Below are 25,720 nucleotides of genomic sequence, written 5' to 3' on the forward strand. Positions count from 1 at the left end.
ATGATTGCCACTCGACAATCTATACTCCTCCCCAACCCTGCCTTAGTCCAGCTACCCATAGAGGATGCCCATTCTGCAAATGCTGAGCCCCCGACCTACCTTCTCCCGGTTGGAGATGAGGCACACCCCCCTCAGACTAGTCCCGTCCCTGAGGGCCCCCAAATTTACTGTAGGCGTGAGGCCGCCCCTTCCATTCCCTCCTCTTCTACCATCCCCTCCTCTTCTTCCATGCCCTCCTCCTCTTCCCAACCCCCTCCCCCTACTGCTAACTTCGAGGGGATGATGAGTGTTCTGCAGCGTATGGAACTGAATATGACTGCTAACACTCAGGCTCTTGAGCGCCTCGAGCACCGCGTGGACACCATCTACGCTGACCAGCGCCTTGCTATGTTTCCTATGTATGATGATTATTGCAGGCTTGGTACGATCGCTCAGGCTGGTCCCCACCCCAGTTGGTACACTTGGAACCCTGCATATGGTGGTGCTGAAGGGAGTGGCGCAGGCACCGGTACTCAGGATGCTGATGAGACCGCTGATGGTGATCCTGATTCTACGGCCGACTGAGGGCCGTGTTCCTTTCTTTCTCCTTGCTGCAATGCGTACATTGCCAAGTTTAGCTTGGGGAAGGATTTCTACTGTACATATGGTATCTTCTATCACTGCTTAGGTAGTTTACAGCTTTCGTAGTTCAGTTTAGCATAGATTTTCTTTTGTGTGTTTTGTGATTTTCTTTTGTGTGTTTTGTGTGTTTTTTTTTCCTTGTTTTTCTTTCTTTTTCTTTTGGTTTGTTTTTGTTTTCATTGTGTGTGTGATGTGTGAAGCCTACTGAAAAATCAAAGTCAAAGTTGAATAATGTTGTTTTGACTGTGGATTGTTGATGGACACGAAACAATGATTTATCATCAAGGCATGGCATAACTGTACTTAGATCAATGATAAGAATCAAGATTATTATGGAGATCTATATGTCTTGCAAGCATGTTTAGGCTTAATTGTGAGCTTATGTGCCTTAACAAAATGCTTTTTTTGTGTGTATGCCCACTTAATGAGGGATGCTAGAACTTGCGTTTTCTCTCCATTGATGCATTGGCTATACAATGTCTGAACAAAGATGATTATGACTCACATAGGAAATTGCACCAAAAGACCAAATAACCTCCCCTGCATTCATTTTCCCTAGTTAACCACTTTGAGCTGAGCCTGTTTCTTTTGACAACCACATTATGAGCTCCTCATTTTTCCAAAAATACGTCCCTTTACCATTGGCAGTGAAGTATTTAGGAATTTTTGATTGACTAACTTGTGGATGGTGAAATTGGTTGTTGGTATGAATGAAAATTGGAAGAAAAACAAAGAGAACAAATATGATTGATTACATGAGCAAAAGAAATTCTTCTCTATCCTCATTACCTAGTAGCTAAAGTAGAGAACTTCTAAAAATAAGACAAGTAAGGCTTCCAAGAAAAAAAAAAAATGAAAATCAAAAATTTTTTTTGAGAAAAAAGATCTCATTGTGAATAATGTCATATTAGAAGTCCTTGCTTGGATTATGTGAAAGGATAAAGGAGATGAAATGAAAAAAAAAAGAAAAGGAAATGGGTTATAGTTGTGTCACAGTCTAATATATCGCTTGGGGTGTTTTGTGCAAAAGTTGTAGTAATACTTCACTTCCTTGAGCACCACATTCCCAAATATTTGCCATACCAACTACCTCAAACCCCATTACAACCTTAATTGAGTCATATGATTTGTTTGCGTGTATAACTACCTGATGTGGAGAGATGATACAAGCCTATGGACTAACTTGGTGAAGCGGAGCAATTGAGTGTCATATATCACCCTTCAAACACACGAGTATGAGAGTAGGGACGGGTACTGGGGTTGGATAGAAGCAGTCATTTTAACTGCTTGGAGAGTGCTTTACAAATGAGTGGAGAGTCCCCTAGTGAGATCATTCTCATTGATTTGTAGCGAATATTAAGTGGCCTCTCTTGATTCTTATCCCTGATTGGTACTTTTTGTCGAAGTTTACCGACTATGATTTGTGGTGTGTTTGGATTCGATGTATCGTCATTTCAAAAAATTTATGATGGGGTGAAACCACTATTAATGCCTTGAACTCTTGATTTTCAGACAAGTTTTGCTTAGGGACAAGCAAAAGTCTAGCTTGGGGGAGTTTGATGTGTCTGTTTTATATAGAATTTTACCCCCGTCCCTCATGAATTATTGGTGTTAATTGCGCTCTTCGGAGCCCTTTTTAGTAATAATGTGTGTCTTGTAGTGTGTTTGTGTTTTCAGATTGATTATTGTAGGAATAACCATATTCTGGTGCATTTCCTAATCTTTGATATCACTACATGAGACAAGAAGTCGGGACGTTTCAAAAATCTCGCATTGGGCTAAAAATCTGGTAACCGCCCGACCGGGCGACATCTGCCCGGGCTGGTCGGGCGAGTTTCAGTTAACTAGAAATCAAAAGCTGAAAGAGTCCAAGAGAAATGTACTCTCGCGCCCGACCGGGCAAAATTTGCCCGGGCTGGTCGGGCGATTTCTACTTAGCCAAAATCCGAGAATTAAGAAGCCATGAGAAATTTACTTGCGGGCCCGACCGGGCAAAATACGCCCGGGTCGGTCGGGAGAGGCGAAGAATTCCATGAAAATGCTGCTGAAAGGTGCTCGGTCAGGCGCGACGAAGAATCATTGAACCTGACGACCGCCCGGGCCGGTCGAGCGAGACGATTTCTGGGCCGTTTTTAGCACGTGTTGCGCCAGATTTATGAGACATATATATACTTATTTTCTTAGAGTTAAAAACTACGCTTTTTATTATTAGGGAATACACTACTAGTTTTTAGAGAGTTATTAGGGTACTCCATTGTTGAACATCGATTCCTACTACTTTGATTTCTTGAAGTAAAGACTAAGTTTTCTTAATCTCTTCCTTTCCTTCATTATTATTATGTCTTTCAATTTGTTTATTAATTGCTTTGTTATTTCAATCATGAATGAGTAGTCTTATAATTTAGGGTTAAGTTAAACCCTAGCGATGGTTAATATATGAATTCCTCCATTGATCCCAAGTTTATGTAATCAATTGTTCTTGTTTGATTGAATTGTTCTTATGTTCATTATCATACTAGGGATAGATGATTTTGAGTTTGATTCCTTATATCGGAATTGAATCTAGATGGATTTGTTTATTCAATCAATAGTATGAATATCTCTATGGGAATAATTAGATAGGATTACTAGGAATTTAATTGTGATGCTATGTTTAATGTCTCTTTCTTGCATGACTCCATGGGAATAGGTTTGATTGCTTGTTTAGAGTAGCCATTGGTACTTGGGAGAGATCTTTGGTAGTTTTATGGTGCATTACTCCTCTTGAATCCTTGATTATGTTTATTGGGATGAAAATTATTCATGTATTGGTCATGCTAGTGGTGATACTTAATTCTAGATGTTTTTATTAATTGATTATACCCTGTGTGTTCCTAGTAATTATCTTAGTTTAGCATTAGTCTTAGTTCAACACCCTTTTCATAATTGTTTGTCACTTGTTTAGTTAATTTGAGTCAAAATACCTAGTGTTTGATACTGTTAGTCCCTGTGGATTCGACCTTGACTTGCCCTGCTACATAGTTAGGAGGTTAGTTTGGAAATTACTTTTGTTAGGTGCGCGACACGCCTATCAGAACTCATAGGTTCTCCTAACACTTATAAATCCATAAAATAAACATATTGATGCTTTATATAATATATATAAATCACTTTGCATGAATTTGATCACATGCATACATGTCATATAAGACATTAAATAACCAAGTTCATCATAGAAAATATACATGCCAAAAAATATGTCGTAAGAGATGGTAATACCACAACTTGCAAGTAGCTTCTTAATAACATGTCATGAAAGACAAAATAATAACTCAATTCTTATAATAAACAATAAACTCTTTCTTTTGCTTATGAAAAATACGAAGATTTTTCATATTAACTTGACAATATGTCAAAATTTCTTAAAATATATTCAAAATAATCATATTACTATTAGAACAATAAACACTAAACAATTCATAAAAAAATCAATACTTTATAAAAAAATTCAACTTTATAATTCGAATAAATATATATAGATTTATAAGATAAATACGGATTGCATGTTGACATAGTAGTCAAAATAAAAATAACATTTGAACTATAATTTGAAATGAATCGAAAAAATATTTGAAATTCCTATATATAAAAAAAATTGTTTGATATTCTTGAAAAATACATATATTTGAGTTATTTATTTGAGTACTAGGCTTAATGTATGAATAATTAGTCGAGTGAGTTCCCAGGAAAGAGAGGTGCAGCACAAACGACCAACTTAAGTACCAAGTCTTTCCTTAGCCATAAATTTTCTCAGAAAAATAAATCCACATACTTATCCCGTTCTTCAAAATATAAATCAAAAAAATATTTATACTTGAAAATATAACTATTTGCTTAAAAATGAGGAAGTATATATTTTTTCACATAATATAAAATGTCAAAAAAAAAAAAAAGCAAATAGAACGCGAAACTCTATCTTATATGCCCTTCTTGATCTACCCATACTCTCATTTATTTTATTTTCAAAAAGAACCTGGAAAACTGAAACCACTTTGTAACACCCCCAAATTTCTCTGTTTTTGAAGAGTATATTTTAATATAAAACACTTGAGAAACTTGAGAGTATTACCGCCACGTGATAACGTTAAAGGTTAAAACTACTAACTACTACTTTAACAATGCAGCGGAATTAATAATAATAACTTCCCTTTATTGATAAATAAAAATTATTGTTTCAACTATGACAAAGGGGAATATAAAAATAATAACTACCAAACTAAACTATGTATTACTCCTCACTAGCTCCACCATACGAAGTATGCATCAATCAACCTGTAAAATCTGCTCACCAAAAGGGTCATCACAGGGACAAAGCCATAAAACAAACAAACAAAATGCGTGTTAGTAAAAATACTGAGTACATGTATATGCGGAAATTTAAATACTTTATTGAATCAAACTTTTGAAATATTTAATTTCAAAAACCTTCCTTGGATACTTGATAATACTTGTATAATATAAAGTATATAACCTTGATAAAAACTCTTTTTCCTTGCCTAGGTACCTTTCCTAAAGTGTGCACACCCCCAAGTTTAGTATTCCTTAATGAGTCTATTACGAGGGGCACTACCTTGTCCACATGACTTATGCAAAAAGTACATGGGTAAATTATCATAGCTACCGTTCCTGTTAATAAATAACAAGCCATGGCCTCTTTATAATTGTGATCATAAAAGATCATATACCTAATAAAAATCTTTCGCAAATAATCCTCCTTAAAAATAATAATAATTTTTATAAAACTTTAGCCAAAGGCATAAATAGAAACCATTGGCTCTTGAAATTAATGATAACCATAAAAAGGTAGGTGTTGCAAAATATGTTGCTTACCAATGCTAATGTACTGTATGAGACTTTAAACCAAATAAGAGTATAAGAGTGGATAATACATGCAGCCTTGCGGCTAGTATTAAAGTAGGATAATATTATGTAAAAATTACTAGCAAACATAGTTGGACACCTATATGTACTCGGCTATGTCGTGTAACTAAAAATTTGGTTAAAACACGTATATATCTAAATTAATGGTGAACTTAACCTTAAAACCTAATATGATTTTAAAACGTTTATAACATGAGTATATAAAACTCATAAAGTTTTTAACAAGACTCATAAACATGTATTTCAATCTAAAATAATAACCCTAAATATGATACTACGCAAGCTGAACAACATTCACAGATCTACATATACACGTAACTACTAGAGAGAAGAGAAAAGGTAGGCTAAGAGGGAGAGAGAGTTTAAACTTGAGAAAATAGATTTATTTCTCAAATTTGGTGTGAAGAATATGATGGGTAGAGACCCCTGTTTATACTAGTTGGCACGTAGAATCGGAATAGGATTAGGAAACTAAAAGATATATTTTTAGAGAAAAGATAATTAATTTTAGCTAGGATACACTATCTTTATGATCATATAGCTAGAATAGAGGAATATTCCACAGGATAAATAGTCTAGATGCTTAATTAACCAAAAGATAAGAAGGAACAAAGTAACCAAATTTGATAAACATAGACTTGGCTCCTGGCGGTGAGTTGCCGTCAAAACTTTAATTTTCTTTTTTTTTTTCTCTTTTTTTAAAATCCTTTTTCTTTAAATCTTTTTTTTCTTTTCTTTTTGTAAACCTTTTTGGAATGGTTTTTAAAATATTTTCAATTTTATTTTGAACAAACTACTTGAATATAAAACTTAGGAAAGTTCGGTCCAAAATTCATTTGGGCTAAAATTTATTTTAAATACCCGAAATCTTTCTTATAAAAGCCTTTCTAATAAATAATAAGCCTTTTTAGTAAATAAACCTTTTTAAAAAAACTAAAACTTTTATAAAAATATAAATAATAACTTACTAAAAATATGGAGTATTACAGTTGATGTCAGATACATAACCAAAATGAACAGCTATAGCAGTAATAAGGCCACCTAAAACGATAGGTTGTCCCCTAACACTACCATCCTCAAATGTGGCAGGCAAACTAGTTGCAATCCGTTTGAGCTGGGAGAAAAATAAGTTGGGCAGGCACAAAGCATAGTCAAACTCGGGAAACAAATAACTCCTCATCAGAAAAATCTCCTGTTTTTGACAGGATTGGGGCTCAGCACGCCCAAAAAGTGTGCATCCCAGAAATCGCTGCAAGTAGCGAAGACTGGGGAAGTGCAAATGGTCAGCAGACATGTGTTGGGTGTTGACTTCATCTTCACCCCGTAAAGGCAGCCCACAATGTGTTTATGTGAAGGTCGGGAGGGTGGCGATGTTCCCCAGTGAGGGATAGGCCAAAAATAGAAGCTAATTGGCCTAGTGTAAGTTCTCGATCCTCATTCATGAGGCGAAAACGAAGAACCTGATTTTTGTTCCCTACTTCTAGGGAACTCATAAATTCAAGGGTGAGATGCCTAAAGGTCCAAAGCCCAACATAGTTCCTAAATCCAGTTTCTCAAATAAAGTCTTAGTATCAGCAAATATACCTAGGTATGCAAAGATTGTGAATCAACAAAACGAGTGGGAATTATATTGCGGAATTTCAATTTTTGAAAATTTTCTTTTTGCTCTAAAGATTTGAAAATTACATCAGGGAAGCTTGAATCCGGTGGAATTTGATTGCTTGATTCCCCTCGTGAGCTTTGCCTCCTTTTGCTTGGCCTTGACATGGTGAAATTGGGTGAGAATGTTAATTGAAGTGAGTAGGAGAAAAGAGGGAAATTTTCTGATTTTTTCATGAGAAAGATGAAGAAAAATAAGAAGAGGGAAGAAAATTTGAAGGAGGAGATGAGATTGGTGAGGGAAGAGAGGTAGGAGAGAGAGTGGGTATAGAGGTAGTGAGGAGAGAGAAAACAAGGGTTTGGAGAGGATGAAGATATGAGAGAAGATGAACAGAAAGAATGAAGAGAGGGGTGAAATCAAAGCCTCTTTAATTTCGTCGACCGGGCGAATTTTTTTTCTTGTTTTTTTCCGTCAACGCTAGGTTTAGGCATGTAAAAGAAAGTTTGCCCGGTGAAACGGGCGAAATCCGCCCGGTCGGGCGGATTCCAAATTTCCTCAGCTTGTTTCGCCCGGTTGACCAAGCACCAAAACCCCCAAAAATGCTTGCGTGCCCGGTCGGGCGGCCTCGCCCGGTCGACCGGGCGGAAAATACGTTACTTTTTTTCTCGTTTTTTTTTTCTATTCTGCTTAGAAGCGGTTGTGCGCCTGGTCGGGCGGTGTCTTTTTGCACTATTTTTTTCCGTCAAAATCGCCCCAAGTAAAATTTGCTTTCTGCACACACTAGACTCGTCCAAATATTAGTACACTCTCCCTCACCACTCTACAAAAATAAAAAATGAAAATCAAAAGGAAATAATCTAAACTAACAAAGAAGAAAAGAAAAGACGGGTTGCCTCCCGCAAAGCACTGGTTTAGATGGTCTCGCACGACCGTAGTACGTCTTCTCAAAATCAGGGAGTGTCTAGGTACATAACCTCTACTTGGCCGATGAAGGCTCCCTCATGGTACAGTTTCAGACGTGCCCATTCACTTTAAACTTCGTCCAGCTGCATTGGCCACTTCAATAGCTCCATGTGTTTCACGTCAGTGACACAAAAGGTCCAGACCATTTTGACTTAAGCTTTCCAGGAAAAACCTCAGTCTAGAGTTGTATAATAGACTTTGTCACCAACATGAAACTCCCGCTTTCAAATCATCTTGTCATGAAATCTTTGTTTGCTCCTTGTAAAATTTGTGGTTTTCATATGCTTATATATAGTCGAAGCTCATCTAAATCATTCAGTTGAAGAAGTCTTGCTTCCCACGCAGCCTCTAAATCCAGGTTAATTTCTTTAACTGCCCAAGCTGAGAGATACTCCATTTCAACTGGTAAATGACAAGCTTTGCCATAGACTAATCGATATGGGGTGGTTCCTAGAGGTGTCTTAAAAGCAGTTCGCAGAGCCCACAGAGTTCATCCAATTTTTGTGACCAATCCTTCCTTGACCTGTTGACTACCTTCTCCAAATGCGCTTGATCTGACGATTGGAGACTTCAACTTGACCACTAGTCTGAGGATGATAGCTAAACCAACTTTATGAGTGACTCCATATTCTTCAGTAAAGCTTTGAAGGTTCTCTGTGAAAGTGAGATCCCCCATCACTGATCAAGACTCTCGGGACTCCGAATCGAGGGAAAATGACCTTCTTGAAGAGCTTCATGACTACCTTAGAATCATTGGTAATGGAAGCCACAGCTTCAACCCACTTAGTCACATATCCACAGCAACCAATATATACATGTTCCACAAGAAGAAGGGAAAGGTCCCATGAAATCAATGCCCCATACATCAAAGTGGTTCAATCTCCAAAATCCCATCTGTGGCATCTCCTGCTCTTTGAAATATTACCCGTTCGTTGACATTCATACAAGAAGACAAAAAACACGAGCATCTTTAAAATGGTAGGCCAATAAAAGCCACTCTGGAGAACTCTATAAGCTGTAGCTTGTGAGCCAAGATGTCCACTACAAGGCATACTATGACAATGTTGGAGAATGCCAACTATCTCCCAATCAGCTATACATCGTCGGAACAAGCCATCTGAACACTTCTTGTATAAGAGTGGGTCTCCCAAAAATAATGCTTGGCATCATGATAAACTTCTTGCGCTGTTGGTAGTCAAATCAGGAGGATGAGAACCACTAACACAATATATTAGCAAATCAGCATACCATGGAGATTGAGTAGACACAGCAAAAGATGGTCATCTGGAAAAGCATCATCTATGGGACCGTCAGCACTTGACTCAAACCTCAACCGGAGAGATGATCTGCAACTACATTCTCAGCACCCTTCTTGTCACGGATCTCCAGATCAAACTCTTGTAGTAAGATATCCATCGTATAAGTCGTGGTTTGGCCTCCTTCTTGGCCAAGAGATACTTAGCGCAGCATGGTCAGTATGACAATCACTTTCGAACCTATGAGGTAGGTCCGAAACTTGTCAAGAGCATAACAATGGCCAACAACTCTTTCTCTGTAGTAGCATAGTTGACCTGGGCTTCATCTAAGGTCTTGCTGGCATAGTAGATGGCATGGAGGACTTTGTTTTTCCTTGACCAAGCACAGACCAACGCATAATCCTAGCATCACACATGATCTCGAAAGGAGACTCCAGTCTGGAGGTTGTATGATAGGGGCAGTGATCAATGCTTCCTTAATCCTGTCAAAAGACTCCACACACGCATCAGTAAAATCAAAAGTGGCATCCTTGAGCAACAATTGAGTAAGGGGTTTCGCAATTTTTGAAAAGTCTTTTATAAATCTGCGATAGAAACCCGCATGACCCAGAAAACTCCTCACTCCCTTGACATTCACAGGAGGAGGGAGTTTCTCAATCACCTCAATTTTTGCTTTGTCCACCTGGATGCCACGCTCAGATATGAGGTAAGTACCACTCCGTCATTCACCATAGAATGACACTTTTCCCAATTAAGAACCAAATTAACCTCAAACAACGTTTCAGAATTTTAGAGAGATTATGCAAACACACATCAAAGTCAGAACCATAAACACTAAAATCATCCATAAATACCTCCATGATATTCTCGATGAAATCAGAAAAAATGGCCATCATACATCTCTGAAATGTGGCAGGGGCTTGCACATACCAAATGGAATTCTGCGATATGCAAAAGTGTCATAGGGCAAGTGAACGTCGTCTTCTCCTGATCGCTGGGTGAATGGGAATCTGAAAGAAACCTGAATATCCATCCAAATAACAGAAAAAGTTATGTTTTGCTAATCTTTCTAACATCTGATCAATAAAAGGGAGAGGGAAATGATCTTTCAGAGTGGCAGGGTTTAATCTGCGATAATCTATACACATCCGCCAACCTGTAACAGTACGAGTAGGAATTAGTTTATGATGCATGAGATTATGTGGATACTTGTTCTTGGATACTCTAGTCATGATGTCAAATAGAAGTGTGTAGAGTTCTAGTTATGTTAGAACTCATATCTTCATTGCTTTCCTAGTTCTACTTGTATTAGGAATCATGGTTTTGCCTACGTTCTTAAACCGATGGATTTTACATGATTCAAAGAGTCTAGAGAGTGTAGAACTTAGGGACTTGTCCTAAGCCTATTAGAGTTATAGTTTATTATGTTTTCCTAGTAGCATTAGGTTATTTCTTTCCTACTAGGATTAGCATAATTAAACTAGTATAAATAGGGTCTATGTAGTTCGAATTTAGACAAATTTTAATAAGAATTTTCGTGAGTTCAGTTTAAACATTGAAGTGTTTATACAAATCCGCTTAAGTGTTGGTGGCCTTGCCTTTATGCATTCAAAACCCTTAGTATTATTCCTTGTGGTGGCTTTGCCTTTATCATTGAATAATCTAAGTTCTATCTTGGTTACTTGGTTCGAATAATTACTTAGCTTCCGCATTGTTATTTTGTTGAGTTATGTAGTATTTTGATGATTGTAAACAACTGATGATTATCTAACTAACATGTGTGTTTGAGATGTGCATATTACATTAACATGAAACAAGTCATCAAAGGTTGAATATATCACATCATGAAGGTCTTCCCACAAGTGAAGTTCCTAAAAGAGTTCCTATAAGGAACACAAATAGAGCGGTTCCTAGGTACATCCTATGAGGAACATTGAATATGAAGTTCTGGAGCAGTTCCTGAGTGGGAGCAGCAATATAACGTTTCACTTGAAACAAGAAGTTCCTGAGCAGGAACTATGAGTGCGAAGTTTCTTAAAGGAACTAGCACACTGAAGTTCCAAAGGTGGAGCTATCAACATGCGGTTCTTGAGTTGGAGCAGCATGGAGCATGAAGGCAGAAAATATGAGTTTATTTTCTAGGATTCATGTAAGTATATGGAAACATGAAAGGTAAAGGAACAAGGTCTAAAGGAACTCGTGGAACTTAGAGTCAAAAGTATTTAAGAGTCAATAAATCTGATGCATATTATTATCTTAATCTATAAGAATTTATTAAGAGTTTATTTCTTAATAAATCTCTACGTGGTTAAATATTTATAAATAATATGTGTTAGTTGTTTTAGGATAAGTTTTAGTTTTAAAATAAAAGATAAGTTTTAGTTTTAAAATAAAAGATAAGTTTTAAATAAAATAGATTTAATAAAATCGGTTTCCTTTAGGAATCTGATTTTAATTAATCTAATTTTATCTTTTCAGTTTTTGGAAAATAAAAAGCCTAGATTTATAATACGTATAATGAGTATTGTTAAAGAAATTGTCTGTCTGTTCCTCTCTAAAGGAACAGACGTGGTAGTCTATTAATCTAAGTTAAAGGAACTAACTATTAAAGGAACTAGACTTAGCGTGCAGTAATATAACGGTACAATTATGAAGTTGAGTAAGTCATGCCTAAATAATAGGAAATCAGTTTTTACCAAGTGAAAATCAGTTTTAATAGAAAATCTTTTAAGGAAAAGATTTTGTTTTTTAAAAAGATAAGAAAATATTTATCCGGTTTTTATGTATTTATTTAAAAGATAATATTTCTTAAAGATTAAAATTAAGTTTTAATGATAAATCTGTTTTATAAACTAACTGATTTTCGAATAAAGCTCAAGGACTCCTATTACTTAGGAGTTGTGCTAAAATATATCACGTTCATATTGAGATCATGGGATCATGGGACATGATAAGGAACGTGTTCCTTCGTGTAAGGAACATCATGGGATAATGGTTTAACCACTAACACATGATTAATCCCACGTTCATTCTAAAAGACTCTATAAATATACAAGTTCAATTGAGTTTCAAATTGTCTGACTAGTGTCTTTCCATAGTGTTAGACTTATGTCGTTCCATAAGTTTGGTTTAAGGAGTAGCATTATTACAAAAGAAATATATATATTTTCTATTCCTTGTTTGAGTCAGTTCCTTTGAGTTTCAAGTTCCTACGAGTGCCATGTTCCTTTACAGTTATTCAGTTTCTATATACTAGAGTTAAACCAAATTATCAAGCGTCTGTATTTGAGTTTGGGGTTAAAGGGTTTGAGTGAACTCTTGTAATGGGAACTTGGTAAAGGGTTTGAGTGAATTCTTGTATCAAGTTCGAGTTAGGAACTTGAGTAAGTTCTTGTTGTGTATGCGTAGACTTAGGGTGAAGTCTATCTAGGGGTGAAGGGTTTGAGTAAACCTTTTGTAAAGAGTTGTGGGAACTCTTGAAAGACTTAGAGTTAAGTCTAGAGTATAGAGTGGAGATTGTGAGAGAGTTGGAGTTCCGAGTGGAACTTGAGTATGTAATAGGTTGAATCATAGGAGATTTCCTATTATAGTGAAGAGTTTAAATCCTGAGTAGGTCGTGGTTTTTCTTCTTGTATTGAGACAAGAAGTTTCCACGTAAAAATCTCTCTTGCACTTTCAGTTCCTTATTGCTTATGTTTTAAATTCCGCATTATTTGGGCAATAAGTTCCACACTACAATTCACCCCCCCTCTTGTAGTGTTCCTAGTGAAATAACAATTGGTATCAGAGCCGGAACTCATTGATAAGCAGGAAACCCTGCTGAGTTAAGTTCCTGCAAGAAGAAAGAACACGTACGAGAAAGGAACTCCACCCGATGTCATTCAAAGGAACAAGTGAAGGCAGACTTTTTTACACAATTAAAAGTCACTCGAAGGATTATGAACAACCCCTTTGATGTAAGTATCTCTTCCTTGAGATATTCTTTATACGCATATATTACATTGGAACTTGTTCCTTAAGTATTTCTAGTAAGATTGTTTTATTTGGCTTTGATGTTTTTATAGAAATTTAGGATAATTTTAACATCGTTTTCTAAAAACAAAATTCAGATTTCCAATTTTTTTAAAAATATCAAAGAATCATATACTAGAAATAGTTGAAGGAACAAGTTATATGGAACAATGCATATTTGTGTCTTTGGAACTTGGTTTCTCATCTTAAGAAAAACCATTATTTTTGGCATGTTATATCACGCTCATATTATTATTCATTTGCCAAATGATAGTTTTATTATGCATCATGAATATTTGAAATATTTCTTATGTCGGTACATGATGTTCCTTGTTAGTAGTGGTAGATATGTGCGTGCATCATGAATATGGATATTTTATAACAAGAAAGGACCCAACATATATTTGGGTACCAAAAACAAGAACTTGCTTATTTTGCAGGTAATGTGAAAGGAACTGACATCTCTTGATGTAGAGGTTAGTTGTTTCTAGAAAGTAGTTCTAGACATGAGTTCCTATGACTACAAAAGCTAGAAAAAGTATGTAAAAGTGAAATATATTTCTTAGGAAATTGGGTAATAATCTTTACATACTATATATCTTGGTCATTATATTATCAAATTTGATTTTTGATATCTCTATAAATACATGATTGAAGAAGGTTATGAAAGAGAAGTTGTTTTATGGTTGTTACATATATATGAATTATTTCAATCTAACTTCTCTTCAAGTTTTTGTGCAAGTAAAATTATATCTTGTAGTTTGTCTACGGATATAATTAATATTGGTAAAGGAACTTATGGTGTAATAAGAAATGATTATCAGTTCCTCTGAAAGGAACAGACGTATTGGCACAACTAAAATGATTCAAATGAACTTATATAGTCATAAGAATAGTAATTAAGCATGAACAACATTAACTTATATTCACGTCCTAATGGTAATAGAAGTTTAAGGCTAAAATTTAGGAAGGTTTTAAGAAAAAGAATTTTAACTAAGTTAAACCATTTATGTTTAAAGATAAACCTTCTTAGATATTATTTAAAAGAATTGAAATTAAACTCTTATTTAGGATAAGAAAAGATAATAAAAGATCATGCTTAACAATTTCCTAGAATTTAGGAAGGTGAGATAATGGATATAACACGTTAAATTGAACGTATACTAAATGGTGCATGATGTGCTTGTTCCTCAAGGAAAGGAACAACGTGTAAATCCATGATCCTATGACCTAATCTCACGATTAATCTAAATAACTATTATATAGGATCTAAATTAATGAAGTTCTAAGTATCCTGACTAAGTGATTAAGTGAGTTAAGTAATTAAAGTCTAGTGCTTTATTCTCTTATAATAGTCAATTGTTCCTATTGTCTACTTATTCTATTTCCACCAAATTAAATGCATAAAATCAGCTTCTCAAATCAAGAAACATTGACTATTGATTTGAAGGAGCGATGGTAAACTAATATTAGTGGAACTATTAAATGTATCGGAATAATTCAAAATTTGGAACGAGTTTCAAATTCTTTTGAAATCGATTTCGGTTCAAAGGAACAAAGCAGAAGTTCCTTTACATATGAGACTATATTTTTTAAGGAACTTTATTTCATTATATGCTTTAACTATATTATCTCTTTTGACTAACCTACTAATATTAAAATGCACAAAGTATTCCTTTTGGGTTCGCTTTACGGATTATATTTCTTAGTTTTGACCATCCAAAATGAAGGAACAAACAATATTTAGTGAGGGGAACAACTCGTAAGATATAGCTTGACAATGAGTGTTGCAAGCATATGATGATAGACAAATCAACATTACTCTCGCTATATGCTTATGATGAAGGAACTGTAGCTTCAGAAACCAACGTAAAATGGTAAGACTGTTTAATAATCAAATGTTGGTAAGTTAAGTTCTTGTTTCACTGTATACATATTTATTGTCGAATTAATGAAGCACTTTATGTCTACAGTTTTTAAAAGTTTACTAACTCTGGTTGTCTTGCAATTAAATTGTGTCTTCAATAAAAGCTAGAAATGTCACACTTGAAAGGGAATCAAGTAGGGAACACATAATTTGTGGATCTCAATTTGGTTCCTAACAACATGACATGACTAGTCATTATTGAGGATGATCTACTTATATCTATCAAAATAATAACATTCTAACTTCATCATGGTTGACAAACTTAGACCAAGGAACTTGATTATAGGTATATCTTATATCTAGTTCCTAAAGGTAAACGTTTGTATACTGTGTTCATGAAGATAGTATGTGATCTTATCTTCTTTCAAAATTTGGTGTGCATCACAAATTCTTGGAACCTTTTCATATGAATTTGCGTGGCATTTTAAGTGTTTAGATTAGAATTTTGGAGGAGATTTTTCTTGTTTATAGTTATTTAAGGAACACTTGATTCTTATCTTTAATCACAAAGATAAGTATTCGACATAATGTGTAATCATTGCTAAGAAGATTAAAGGTATAAGTGTTCATAAATTATTATATTCAAGATCTAACCATGGAACTAAGTTCCAAACAAGTTTGATGATATATGCAGGAACAAGGAACAAGTAAGAAAAAGCAATCGATATCACTTGCTAAATTATCAACAAAGGATGATTATAAGTTGATCAACAAGACATCCTATGACATCTTCAAAGGAGAAAACATTGGTTAAAGATGATTTTTTAATTTTTATGTTGAACTCACAAGTTCCTGTGGAGCTAGAGTTCTTAATATGAAATATGTCACTCTAAAAAGTAATAATAGCCAGCTATATGAACGTATGGAGAAGAGCTTAAAAATGAAGATCAAGTTCAAGTTCATCAAATAAAAGTTAACTCAATGAATATGTGTAAGCAAAGTTCCTGCCCAATTAGTGGAACAAACAATTCCAACAATCGAGTTTCTTGATTCTAACTGGAACATAAGAAGTATACCTATGGCTCATTCAAAGAGAAATAGGCAAAGAACTCTATACATTAGTTGTTGAGAGGAACAACTAAACAAAGGTATTGATTTTGAGGAAACTTTTATAGCTAGGTCATGAAATAATTGAATATTATTTTTGTTGCTTACATGGGATTTAGGTTGTTCTAAATAGATTTTCAATGCGTTTAAAAATAATTTCTTTATGCTGGAAACATCTACGAGGAACAACATCAAGTTTCTTCTTGAAAAATGATTTCAAAATTAACAATAATTTCTGTTTTCAAGAGGAATTGACTTAGTAGTTGTACATCGATAATATGTTTGGTACACTAACTATTTTATGCAAGAGTTTTTGCTAACCTTATACGCAAATGAGTACCGAGCATGATAAGGGAACTCAACTACTCTCTTGGAGCATAATGATATTATGACAAAAAATGTCAAGGAACTTTTGAAGAACGATGAGTATGAGTCAAGTTGGAATGGAAGTGTCCATCAGATGTGAAGACATCAAAATGATGGAACTAACAGTTCGATAATTCAAAAATAAGTCATCAAAACCAGTCCAGTATTTGAGGTAATTTTATATTCATGGTGAAATATGACTTAAGTTATGATGTTTCTATTCACTTTAATATATTACATTGTTAAAATTTATTAATCTGAATGCATAATTTTTATAAGTCTTGCTTTAAATTATGTGAATATATGTTCTGTATAATTTCACCTATTCATGGACTATTTAGAGGAACAAGACTTAATGAAGTATGACTTGAGTATAAACATGTTCTTTTCCAAAAGTTTTGTCGAATTGGGTTCTTACACATACTAAAATTGAAGTGATTATATGCACACTAGAGTAAATATGTTACACTTAATTTTTGTGTCGTAAAGGCATATTCCCTTGCCTAAGAGTGTTAGAGGTCTCATAATAGAATTGTGGATGCTGTCAAACATGAAAATCCTAAGTTGCCAAAGATACAATGAAAGAAACCTTGTTGGAACAAGACGGTAAATTCCCTTAATATATCTCATTTCATTTAACTTTTAGAGGGAACAAACCTATTCTTAGCCAACTATCAACATTCACACCACATTTCTTCAAATACCCTTTGATTAATTAATTATCATTCCATTCATATCATGTCACTTCAAATATCCTAATTCCCATGTGCTCTAAATTAAAATTCATGACTTTTTATGGTTCAATGATACATAAAGAGTGATAAATGGTAAATACATTTTGAGGGGGAAGTTAAGGAAGAAGTGAGAAGCAAGTATTATATGTTTTATCAATTGATGCTCAGAAAGATATATCATTAGAGGAAACTACTCATATAAGTTCCTAATGATGAAGAAATGATAATGAACTCAGGGGAATAAGGAAGGAATCGAATATATGTTTTCATTCTTGGTGGTGTATTTCAAGTATGTGTGAGTAAGCAATTACGTCTTTGTGGCTGGTAAATGGACATTCTAGGAAAAGTGCAACAACTTGTAGTGACACCCTTGTTTTAAAAAAAAAAAAAAAAAAATGAAAAAAATAAAACCAAAAAGAAGGGTAAACAAGGGGTGATCAAATCTTTATTATTTCCTAGAAGTCAAAATGCCATATATATGATGGTGAAGATGCTTACTCATGAATTTGATGAGAAGAGGAACATGAGCGAAAAATTTGAAAAACTTGATTATAAAGATGAACTCATTCAAGTTTCTTCACTCAATGAGTTCCTCATGGCTAATTAGTCAAGTTAAAGTGAACTTGATAGATATATATCAAGGTGAATGTGTGTGGGGTTTGACAGAGATTTCAAAGTGTGAGGTGAAGTGATTAACTCTAATGATTGTTGAGAACCTCTTATTATAAGTCTAAACCATAGAGCACACAATATATCTCAAGTTCCTTCTACTCAAAATTTTCCACAAACTTCTTTCATATTTCTTTGAGCCGGATATTACAATGTTCTATCTCTTAATCTTCTTGACTTTCAAAATTGATTTTTGCTTGACTTTTATTTTCTTACTTGTCAAGTTCTTTCAATGGTTTTTGAAGTTGGGTCTTTGGATTGTGAGTTGGAAATTTGTGTAGCACATGCATCCTAAGTTTGAAAATGAGATTCTTGAGGCTTTTGGGACTAACAAGTGTTTAACCATGATGGTGGTAAGTGTAGCATATAAAATAATGTGTATATGATTAACCTAAAATAAATGTGTGTAAGATAATCCTTTTCGATAATGACAAAAGGGGGAAGAATATGTATGATGCTTATGGTCAAATATAGCTAAGTCTATATCCTTCTATGATGAATGTTCTTTGTATGATGTGTTTATTTATGTTGATATTTCTTCATATACATGCATGACTTGTTCATTATGGGAATTAAAGTACATCGTTTATTGCTTAATTTGTGATAAGCATCATTTGTTTGTCATCATCAAAAAGGGGGAAATTGTTGAGTCATGTAGTATTTTGATGATTGTAAACAAATGATGATTATCTAACTAACATGTGTGTTTGAGATGTGCATATTACATTAACATGAAACAAGTCATCAAAGGTTGAATATATCACATCATGAAGGTCTTCCACAAGTGAAGTTCCTAAAAGAGTTCCTATAAGGAACACAAATAGAGCGGTTCCTAGGTACATCCTATGAGGAACATTGAATATGAAGTTCTGGAGCAGTTCCTGAGTGGGAGCAGCAATATAACGTTTCAGAGTTGAAACAAGAAGTTCCTGAGCAGGAACTATGAGTGCGAAGTTTCTTAAAGGAACTAGCACACTGAAGTTCCAAAGGTGGAGCTATCAACATGCGGTTCTTGAGTTGGAGCAGCATGGAGCATGAAGGCAGAAAATATGAGTTTATTTTCTAGGATTCATGTAAGTATATGGAAACATGAAAGGTAAAGGAACAAGGTCTAAAGGAACTCGTGGAACTTAGAGTCAAAAGTATTTAAGAGTCAATAAATCTGATGCATATTATTATCTTAATCTATAAGAATTTATTTAGAGTTTATTTCTTTATAAATCTCTACGTGGTTAAATATTTATAAATAATATGTGTTAGTTGTTTTAGGATAAGTTTTAGTTTTAAAATAAAAGATAAGTTTTAGTTTTAAAATAAAAGATAAGTTTTAAATAAATGATTAATAAAATCGGTTTCTTTAGGAATCTGATTTTAATTAATTAATTTTATCTTTTCAGTTTTTGGAAAATAAAAAGCCTAGATTTATAATACGTATATGAGTATTGTTAAAGAAATTGTCTGTCTGTTCCTCTCTAAAGGAACAGACGTGGTAGTCTATTAATCTAAGTTAAAGGAACTAACTATTACAAGGAACTAGACTTAGGCGTGCAGTAATATAACGGTACAATTATGAAGTTGAGTAAGTCATGCCTAAATAATAGGAAATCAGTTTTACCCAAGTGAAAATCAGTTTTAATAGAAAATCTTTTAAGGAAAAGATTTTGTTTTTTGAAAAAGATAAGAAAATATTTATCCGGTTTTTATGATATTTTATTTAAAAGATAATATTTTTTAAAGATTAAAATTAAGTTTTAATGATAAATCTGTTTTATAAACTAACTGATTTTCGGATAAAGCTCAAGGAACTCCTATTACTTAGGAGTTGTGGCTAAAATATATCCACGTTCATATTGAGATCATGGGATCATGGGACATGATAAGGAACGTGTTCCTTCGTGTAAGGAACATCATGGGATAATGGTTTAACCCCACTAACACATGATTAATCCCCCAGTTATTCTAAAAGACTCTATAAATATACAAGTTCAATTGAGTTTCAAATTGTCTGACTAGTGTCTTTCCATAGTGTTAGACTTATGTCATTCCATAAGTTTGGCTTAAGGAATAGCGTTACAAAAGAATATATATTCTATTCCTTGTTTGAGTCAGTTCCTTTGAGTTTCAAGTTCCTACGAGTGCCATGTTCCTTTACAGTTATTAGTTTCTATATACTAGAGTTAAACCAAATTATCAAGCGTCTGTATTTGAGTTTGGGGTTAAAGGGTTTGAGTGAACTCTTGTAATGGGAACTTGGTAAAGGGTTTGAGTGAATTCTTGTATCAAGTTCGAGTTAGGAACTTGAGTAAGTTCTTGTTGTGTATGCGTAGACTTAGGATGAAGTCTATTGAGGGGTGAAGGGTTTGAGTAAACCTTTTGTAAGGAGTTGTGGGAACTCTTGAAAGACTTAGAGTTAAGTCTAGAGTATAGAGTGGAGATTGTGAGAGAGTTTGAGTTCCGAGTGGAACTTGAGTATGTAATAGGTTGAATCATAGGAGATTTCCTATTATAGTAAAGAGTTTAAATCCTGAGTAGGTCGTGGTTTTTCTTCTTGTATTGAGACAAGAAGTTTCCACGTAAAAATCTCTCTTGCACTTTCAGTTCCTTATTGCTTTTGTTTTAAATTCTGCACTATTTGGGCAATAAGTTCCACACTACAATTCCCCCCCCCCCCCTCTTGTAGTGTTCCAAGTGAAATAACATACTTGATCTTAGAAGATTAAATACATCAGTTCATCCTTATCATTCTTAACAATAGTATTCCCCCCTTTTTAGGAACAACTTGAACCGGGCTCACCCAGTTAGAATCTGAGATGGGGTAGATGATGCCCGCGTCAAGTAGTTTCATAATTTCCTTTTTCACCACCTCTTGCATATTAGGATTCAAACGTCTTTGGGGTTGTATGCAAGGGCGATGATTTTCCTCCAAGTTAATTCTATGCATGCAAAAATCAGGACTAATGCCCTTTAGATCATCAATACTATACCCAATAGCCTTCTTGTGCATGCGAAGCACTGTAAGAAGTTGTGAAAGCTGGTTGTCTGTGAGTTTAGTACTGACAATCACATGACATTCCTCAGCATCATCAAGAAATGCATATTTGAGGTGAGAAGGTAAAGGTTTAAGTTCTAACTTCTTTACCCGTGGATCGGAAGTAGAGCAAATAGTCTCCATCACCTTACAATCTACTACCGTATCAATGTCAAGGTCATCATGCAGATCAAGATTTGTTTCCAATAATTCATCTGATAGAAATTGTGAAAAACTAACTCCAGAGATCTCATCAAGTATGTCAATCCTTCAACATGTGTGCTCAAGCATAGAAGACTTAATAGCATTGGTTAACTTAAAAGTAATAGTATCATCACCAACACTTAAAGTCAGAGAGCCAGATTTTACATCAATAACAGCACCAGCAGTACATAGAAAAGGTCTACCCAAAATAATGGAAATTTGACTATCTTCTTCCATATCAAGTACTATAAAATCCAAAGGAATATAGAATTTTCCAACTCTAACAGGGACATCCTCTAAAATACCCAAAGGATACTTCACAGATCGATCAACCATCTGCAAAGTAATCTGTATGCACTTTAAAGCACCCAAGTTCAGTTTATTACAGATAGATAAAGGCATAACAGATACACTAGAACCTAGATCACACCAAGCCTTATCTATAAACAAAGAACCCACATGACAAGGGATGGAAAAACTACCAGGATCTTTTAGTTTTGGTGGGATTTTATTTTGCAGAACAGCACTGCATTCTTCAGTTAAAGAAACCCTATCTATCCCACCAAAATCTCTCTTTTTAGTGATCATATCTTTCAGAAACTTGGCATACACAGGTACTTGAGAAATTAAATCAGTGAAAGGAACTGTTACCTCAAGATTTTTGACCATAGACATAAATTTACCAAGTTGTTGATCGACCTTTGATTTTTGCATCCTATGGGGGAAAGGTAGTGGTGGAGTACGAGAATTAGTAACCTTCTCCTTGCATTTCTCTACGTCATCCACTTTCCCGCGCTCAACTTCAGTTCTGGAGCTATCCTCACCTTCATTGTCATCCACAACATCATTCTGAACTGGAGGTACTGATTCATCAGTAGGCATAGGTTGGGCATCATATTATGTACCGCTTCGAAGAGTGACATCATTAGCAGTTTCTTTAGGAATTGGTTTCCCCGGCAGATGACCTGGTTGCCTCTGTGCATTATTTCCAGCCACCTGAGCAAGTTGAGTCTCCAAATGTTTGGTGGTGTTCCTCAGCTCCTTGATGCTCTCCTCATGATTTTTCTGCATAGAAACCATCATTTTAATTAGATCAGACATACTAGGCTCTTGAGAGGTGTCATTATGAGGAGCTTGCTGCTGATAGCCTTGGTGTGAAGGTCTATTGAAACCAGGAGGGGGGGTTCTGAGGAGCCCCTTGATAATACGGTGTCTAGCAGCATGTTGTGGTGGGTTTTGATGTGGTGGTTGGTAGGAAGATTGTGGTGGAGGTTGAGGATTCTGAACATTGTTGTTCTTGTAGGAAAAATTGGGGTGATCTCTCCAACCTGGGTTGTAAGTGTTAGACTAGGGGTTGTGTGGTCTCTGCTGAAAAGCATTTGCATGCTCCATCTGATTCGGATCAGGTTGACTATAGCAACAATCATGACCAAAGTGGCCTTGAACACCACACACTTCACAAAAGGAGGAAGTAATAGGAGCCATGGAAGACATCGCATTAATACTCATGGGAGGAGTACTAGACTGCGAAGATTTCAGTGAGTCCATCTTCATGCTCAACAGTGCTAGTTGTGAAGACAAGAAGGCATATGCATCAGCATCCAACTTTTCCTTTGTAATAGTACTGGAGGAACTATGATAATTTGCTGCTAAGTTGGCCAGAAAATCGTATCCTTCATCTACCCCCTTATCTAGGAAGACACCCCCTACAGATGAATCAATCGTACTCTTGATATGAGGTTGTAGACCATTGTAGATTGCTTGGGTGATGAACCACTTATCCAGATTGTGGTGTGGGCATTCTCTCTGCAGATCCTTGAACCTATTCCATGCTTCCTTCAGTGTTTCATCGGGTTCTTGTTGGAAGGTGGCAAGCTCATGTCTTGTTTCTGCAGTCTTGGTGGGAGGGTAGTACTCTTTCAAGAATGCTTCAGATATAGCACTCCACTCAGTTTCATTGACATCGTTCAGCCACTTCTATGCCTTGTCCTTTAATGAAAACTCGATGACCTTCAACTGATCAGGAGTGACCCCTTGGTGCTTAACGGTACGACAGAGTTGTTGAAACCGTTGTAAATGATTTGTAGGGTCTTCAGATGGATGCCCACCAAACTGATTCTGCTGGATCATATTAATGAGGGCAGGCTAGATTTCGAAGTTGGCTGCTTGTATATCAGGCATAGTAGGGCCTGTGGGAACATTGCTAGGAGAAGGTACCCCATAAGACTTCAATGACTAAGGAGGCATGACTGGTTCTGTTGGTTCTTCCGTGGTTTTTCCTTGATTAACAGACTGCTTATTCTTCTTTTGTGTCTTCTTGAGCTGCCGGATGGTTTTCTCAAGATCAGGATCAGTTGGAACTGGGGTACCTGTTCTTTTAGACCTGGGCATAAAAGAAACAAAGAAAAATGTGCAGTGAGATGGCCTCTATTGGAACTTGAAGTTCCAATGAGACAGCAAAATTAGTCAAATAATTAATCAGAAAACTATAAAAACTAGTCGTCTCCCCGGCAATGGCGCCAAAAACTTGATGGGTTTTAAAATATAACGCAAGTGCACGATGAATGTTTAGCATAAACTGATAAATACGGGTCGATCCACAGGGAGAGGAGTTCTACAGATTTATGCTCAATTATCTAACTACTTCAAGAGAGGAAAATAATTGAGGAATTAATAACTAAACTAGAATAGACTAGAACGCAAAAAAATGGAAATTTATCAAATAATTAAAAGCCTAGGGCAATCGATCTGTCCACCATGCTTATACCAATAATATAGTTCAACAACACTTGGATTGAGGTTCGAATAAATAAAGTATTTCGTCTATCCTTGGTCAGGCATTAACAACTCTTATATTAACATATGCCAGTACGGTCGCTCAACATAATCAAATCTGCCTATTGTAACAAGCCTCTAGTGAATATGATCTTTCGATTCTAATTCTTATTAGCTAAACATAACTCATGATATTGCGCAATTACATGAATTAAACAAGTATAACAACTCAACATGAATTATTCTAATTCAATCCAATTATTGAAGAACATCAAACCACAATAAAAAAGGTATAAACATGGCTTCCCTCTCTAAGCCCTAGAAATAGACTACTCACTCATGATAATAATAAACTCAATAAACATGATGAAAGTAAAAGAATTCATTAAACAAAAGAAAGTAAAGAAGAATACCGAATGATTGAAGAACAATGAAAAGGAAATCAACGATCTATATAATCTTCCAATGTAAAAGTTCAAATAGAACTAGAGAGAGAGAAAAACTAAGTATTCAACCCTAAAAATGTAGAAAATAAGATAGTATAATCGAAAATACTAAAAACCTATTTACACCTTTTACAAAACTGGCTAAAAAAACCGAAAAAACGAGTCCCGAGAAACCATCCGGTCGACCGGGCGAAAACCGCCCGGTCGAGCGACAGTAATTAGGAAATTACGACAAAGGAGCAACGGTCGGGCGCGTAAGTGAATTTCTTCGTTTGGTCACCCGGTTGGCCGGGCGAAGTGGAGGGTGGAAAACTGAAGTTTCTTGATTCGCTCGGTCGGACGCGTGAACGTTTTCTTCCTTTGGTTTTGCAGCAGCTAAGTCTAGTGGTTCACCCGGTCGTGCCACACCGCCCGGTCGACCGGGCGAATGTATTTCCTTGTCTTTTTCTTGGTGGAATCCAACCGAAACGCTCGTGCGACCTTCCGGATACTCCTAGGACCTTGTGTGACTGCTGGACTTTCGTGTTGCGACTTAGATAAAAGCAAAAAGTGCCTAATCTGCATCAAAACCTGCAAAACACGACCAGAGCTCCAAACACATCAAATCCACAAGAAACAAGCTTAAAAGAGCCCAAATCGACTATCAAAACTAAGGGGATTGGAGTAAATTGTCGATGAATAATGAACACATCAATGCCACTCTTAACCTGACATAACTCAAGAGTGGGGGCTAACTAGTACAAATCATCAGAAAAACGTTTGAGTATTAATTGCTCAAAATGATCATAGAAATGTAAAGTTAACAAAGTGACTCTATTGTTAATTGCTAAACTACATTCTTTTCATTCAAGCTAAAAGGAACCTAGCAACTTCCAACAAGGATCCATATATTGTCAGCTGACTGATTAGCAACTTGTGATTCAAAAAGTAGCAAGTGCAATGGTACAAGCTCGGCACCATGTACTGTCAATTGACCGATTAGCAACTTGTGGCTCGAAAAGGAACCAAGTGCAACTGTAAGGTAAAAACTCGATACTATCTTTGTAACACTCATTGCAAAGATGGTAATATATTATGAAGCCTCAAGGCACATTCCATAGTTAAATTATTAAGCGTCCAGCTCAAGATCCATCTTCAATCGAACTTAGACTTG

At 35.5% G+C, this 25,720-nt stretch overlaps 1 protein-coding gene and 1 non-coding gene across 2 annotated transcripts; one reads left to right on the plus strand and one right to left on the minus strand.

The window, feature by feature from the left end:
- Window positions 1-9,682: 9,682 nt before the first annotated feature.
- Window positions 9,683-22,228, minus strand: LOC125494782 (uncharacterized). The gene is made up of 4 exons (XM_057392933.1): window positions 21,459-22,228; window positions 20,909-21,410; window positions 10,259-10,381; window positions 9,683-10,042 (listed from the first exon to the last, which is right to left on the minus strand). Exons 1-4 carry the CDS (start codon window positions 22,226-22,228, stop codon window positions 9,683-9,685), a joined length of 1,755 nt encoding a protein of 584 aa, XP_057248916.1.
- Window positions 22,229-23,129: 901 nt separating this feature from the next.
- Window positions 23,130-23,235, plus strand: LOC125495318 (small nucleolar RNA R71). The gene has a single exon (XR_007271960.1). It is a non-coding gene; the product is annotated as a small nucleolar RNA R71 (small nucleolar RNA).
- The last annotated feature ends 2,485 nt before the right edge of the window (window positions 23,236-25,720 follow it).

Source organism: Beta vulgaris, chromosome 2 (genome assembly GCF_026745355.1).
Source record: "Beta vulgaris subsp. vulgaris cultivar EL10 chromosome 2, EL10.2, whole genome shotgun sequence".
Classification (NCBI taxonomy): Eukaryota; Viridiplantae; Streptophyta; class Magnoliopsida; order Caryophyllales; family Amaranthaceae; genus Beta; species Beta vulgaris.

Coding starts and splice junctions, on each gene's coding strand:
- LOC125494782 (XM_057392933.1), bottom strand. CDS start 22,228: ATGCCTACTGATGAATCAGTACCTCCAGTTCAGAATGATGTTGTGGAT. Junction 21,411..21,458: donor GATGATACTATTACTTTTAA/GTTAACCAATGC, acceptor CACATGTTGAAG/GATTGACATACTTGATGAGA. Junction 10,043..10,258: donor CCCTGCCACATTTCAGAGAT/GTATGATGGCCA, acceptor CGTGGCATCCAG/GTGGACAAAGCAAAAATTGA.